The following is a 4,435-nucleotide window of genomic DNA, read 5'->3' on the forward strand; positions in this document are numbered from 1 at the left end:
GTATTTCATGTCAGTGAGACAGTTGCCAACACATCCTGTATCTCGAGATGAATAGCAGGAATCCAGTGTGTTCACACACTCTATGCCAATACAATAGGTTACCTGTGTCATACTGTAATGGAATGGCAAGTGAAATGCTATGTGTGTAGGCCTATACGTCTTACTGATGGATTAATGTTCACCAAAATTCTGACTAATTTTGTCAATAAATGTTAAAAAAGTCTCAGAGCATTTGTATCGTGTGACTGCCCTTAACTTAGCAAAGTGTCAGATTTAGATGCTAACACGTTGCTACCTCATTAAAGGGACATTCCAGACGATTTTCATAATTTCACATTACGTAGTACATTAATCGACAACTCCATGCATAGGTTTGTGAAATTTATTATGGTTCTTGAGCAGAGAAACAACACTTTGAAAAATCTTAAACAAATTACACCGAACAAGGATGATGACATAGGAGGTTCACATATTTCAGAAATGTAGCAGTGTAATTTCATTACAATATCGCTTACTTGCGAGTTCACCTGTGTATAATCTATGCATGCCTTCTTCTTTTGTTCTGCTTCCTTGAGCCCCAACTCATGCATTCTTTTGGTGACTCTGCCATGTCATCATCCTTGTTCATTGCAATCTGTTCTAAATTTTGAAAATATTCTTATTTTTCATCTCATTTATCACAAATTCTAAAACTCTGTCCTCATTGTAACTAATTTATAGTTGTTCAACTGTAAAAATCTGAAAATCATCTGGAGGTCTCCTTTAAGTATCTATTCACGAGGGTAGGTGCTGCTGGTGGTGGTAGATTGTGTCGTCCTTCTGCTGTGTGATTGTTTATGTGAGCTGTGTATGCTTGTTCAATGTTAGTTTCAAGTAGGCCTACCATGTATGATACTGTGACCTATGACCTACAATCAACCACACCAAAGTGATTATGGACCAGAAAGTGATCACATGGCGATTAAACATTAGTTTTACAGAACATAATTATGATAGAGGTGAGAATCTGGTTGATATTCGGGATCAAAGGTGACAGGATTTTCCAAAGATCAATCTAAAAGTAGGGCATAAGATATACAAGCTTATATACAGTGGACACGTGCATAATGTCAATGAATTGTAATATGTTTACTCCTTTAATTGACAGGTTAAACCAAGGTTAATAAAGTGAGGCATGTAACAGGCGATCTTTTTGTGGAATACATACATAAATCAAAAACAATTACCTGGTAATTGAATACAAAGTTATAGATTGAAAAAATAATCTTGTGCGTTGCATCAAACTCTGATCTACGTGAATGTGTACAACTTATCTCACTTCAGATTAAGATGTGTCTTGCTTCTATCACTAGGGTGAAAAAATCTACACGTAGCTGGCTGAAAGCGAAAATCTCAAGTTCAGGTCAAAGATAACCATATACTTAAATGAAAAAAATAATAAATCGAGAAAACTTGCAACTTTGTCTTTCATGAATGAGGTAAGCCTGTCTTGCGCGTCTTCTAATAATACCAAACTTTAAGAAAGGACTTACGATTATAAGGCAATGGGGCAAATTCTAAGTCGGGCTCGAGCCTTACCGGACATTTCTGATAATCAAACACCAGAATTAGCATGAAATGAGATAGATTATATCACATTCATTTAGATACTCGTCATGATTGGTAGATTGGTATTCAATTATACAATCAAGTATTTCCTGTGCTTGAATATTTGTGTAAGTTCTTACGGTCAAGATTACAGTGGGTGAACATTTTATTTTTGGTCTTTTTTCGAAACATTATTATATATCTAAGACCTTACAGAGACAATACAATACAAAATAAATTGATTTGACTAAAGCTGTTTTAATGTTGTATCTATGTTAGACCTTGATGAATCAAGTTTCTTTTTTTTTACCACAAACATAATTTCCATGGCTTTCATGAGTATTTCATGAGTAAAAAAGATCAAAATCATGCATAAATGTGCGTACATATAGGACCTATATATAGCAAGAAATGAACCGATTTCGCAAATCCATTAAATATGTTGGGGGGGGGGGGGGGGGGTCGATAGCCCAAAAAGCCCAGTCTGATAAGGATTAAACATTAATTGTAAAACAAATAATTAAACGGCTATAAAGAAACAATGAAGAGCGCGCGCACACACACACACACACACACACACATAACATTGTCAATATCGACTTTATTCATGAGCAAATATCACATGTCCGTAACGTTCTCTAAATGATTTAGTCTACACTGCTGTTGGAAAAAAAAAACAACAACAGAAATGCTCTTAAAAATGGTCTATCGGCCCTGTATGGATCTCACAACTCATTAATCCTAAAATTGTTTCAAATCAATGCTTATTTTTCACCACTTGTTCATATAATTCTATGTTTGTACTAGTCAGACAAGAGTAGCAAACGGAATTTTGAAAACTGTCTTAAATTCTAGTCGAATGAAATGTGTTCATTCAAAATTTTCTCATGTCACTTGAAATGTTAAGGGTTGAATTTGATACAACCAACAATAACTCATTTATTTCGATGAACTGAAAACATTACCTTAGACGTTATTCGCTATTGGTTGGTTGTTCATTGTTTCACTTGACTTCATGTCGATTTTCTCAAAGAGCGGAGCGTTTTTCCCAGCGATGCATGTCATCATTTCTTTGACTGCTGTTCTAAATTCAGGAAAGCGAGCCGCATAAATAATTGGATTGGCACAAGAGTTGAGAAAGCCAAGTAACACCAGCACCTTCTGCAGAGAACTGTGATTGAAGGAGGCAGGGACCCAGCCTAGGTTAAAACCGAGATAGGCGATCTGATTAGGACTCCAACATATGATGTAGATGGCGATCACTATAAACATCATTTTAATGACTCGTTCTCTCGCCACAATATGGAAGGAAGGAGTCCCGCCAGTCTTCCCTCCAGTGCGTGAAACTTGGCTGAAGAGGGAGGCTTGCTTACTTAGCTCACGAGCGATGAGTATTTGGGTGATGACCATGGTCAAGCAAGGAATGACCATCCTGAGAGAAAACCAGTAGTAGGCGATAATGACCTGCCCTGTTGGATAATGATAGTCCAGTTGACATGTGTGAGTTTCGTCATCTACAGTTTTCACAATGAAGCCAAAAAGTACAGAGATAACAGACATAACCCAAACAAGTATGATAAACATTGAGACACGTCGTCGGTTAAAGTTCCGATTGAAATACAGTGGAAAAACGACGGCTATGTAACGCTCCACAGAAATGGACATTAATAGATAAGTCGACGCAGTTATTGAACTCCACAGAAGGATTGCAGTAGAAACTATCCGGCAATAAAGCTCTCCAAGAAATGATGTTGGAACTGATGATGCAACTGGTACTGGGATGATAAGAATTGAGGTGATAAAATCTGCGCCAGCAAGACCTCCAATCAAAGTGTCTGTCGAACGGCTCTTAGCTCGTCTTTTGAATAGGACGGCCATCACAAGAAAGTTGCCTACAATTCCTGCAATAGCAAATATAAGTTGGATGTATTGACTTAAAGTCCAAGCTATGGGGATCCACACCCAAGAGACTTCAGCTCCAACAGATGTATTATTGCTTTCGATGCTACTTTCACTGGATGTTGATGCATCAAATAAAATCAATGATTGATCTGTAGATACCGTCTTGGACGACCATTTTGAGCTGGTTTCATGAAGTAGACTGCTTGTAATTGGTTCGAATCCACCCTCGTTTCGCAAGATTGCATAGTCTGCCGTCGTCTGCGGATATTCGCTACTTTTTGGCGTCATTGTACCTGACGTGACGAGGATCAGTTGTGCTGCAAAAAGCATCGCATATGTCATGGCAGCAAACCTGATTGATATTATGGTTGCTGAATCTTTCGTCGCACTGAGATTTGATCTGTGGAAGGAGGACAAGGAGGGAATCTTAATATAATCTTCAATATTTTTGATTATTGAGTGAAGAGTGAGCAGTGGCGCCATAGGTTGCACTGCAGCAGAGCTCTTCAAAAGGAAGTTATATTCACCCTGAGTTGCTTCTGTTTTCAGCAAATTTGGTAACATCCTCTCTGGCTATCCCGTTTTTAACCTTGTGTAAATGTAATGCATAATTATAGGACTGTAAGGAATATGATATTGGTATGACAGAATAATAATTATTTGATAGATTTTTTTAACACTATGATTTTTTCTTTAACTGTGAATGTTCTATAATCATGCATGTACTTTTACTTTGAACGCATGACACTATTAGTCTGCGGACTTTCTGTTATGCTTCTTTTGATTAGCAATAATTTAAACCGAAATTGAATTGAATTGAATTGAAATACCTCATGAAGGTTATGCAAGGTTTACAATGTATTTCGTTGTTTTGTCAGGCGCCTGCCGCTTTTTCATGTGTTTCTGAGGTTATAGAATATGCACGTGTGTATGATGAAGGATGTGT

At 37.3% G+C, this 4,435-nt stretch overlaps 1 protein-coding gene across 1 annotated transcript; it reads right to left on the reverse strand.

The window, feature by feature from the left end:
• Positions 1–2,553: 2,553 nt before the first annotated feature.
• LOC139737847 (QRFP-like peptide receptor) lies at positions 2,554–3,777 on the reverse strand. Its single transcript, XM_071648519.1, has one exon. The coding sequence runs from the start codon at positions 3,775–3,777 to the stop codon at positions 2,554–2,556; it is 1,224 nt and encodes a 407-aa protein (XP_071504620.1).
• Between the last annotated feature and the right edge of the window lie 658 nt (positions 3,778–4,435).

The sequence above is a fragment of the Diadema antillarum genome, unplaced genomic scaffold (genome assembly GCF_040938485.1).
Source record: "Diadema antillarum isolate AM-2024a unplaced genomic scaffold, OU_Dant_1.0 seq00000709_RagTag, whole genome shotgun sequence".
In the NCBI taxonomy this organism is placed as follows: Eukaryota; Metazoa; Echinodermata; class Echinoidea; order Diadematoida; family Diadematidae; genus Diadema; species Diadema antillarum.

Excerpts from the sequence above, each read along its gene's own strand:
- LOC139737847 (XM_071648519.1), bottom strand. The coding sequence starts at position 3,777 with ATGACGCCAAAAAGTAGCGAATATCCGCAGACGACGGCAGACTATGCA.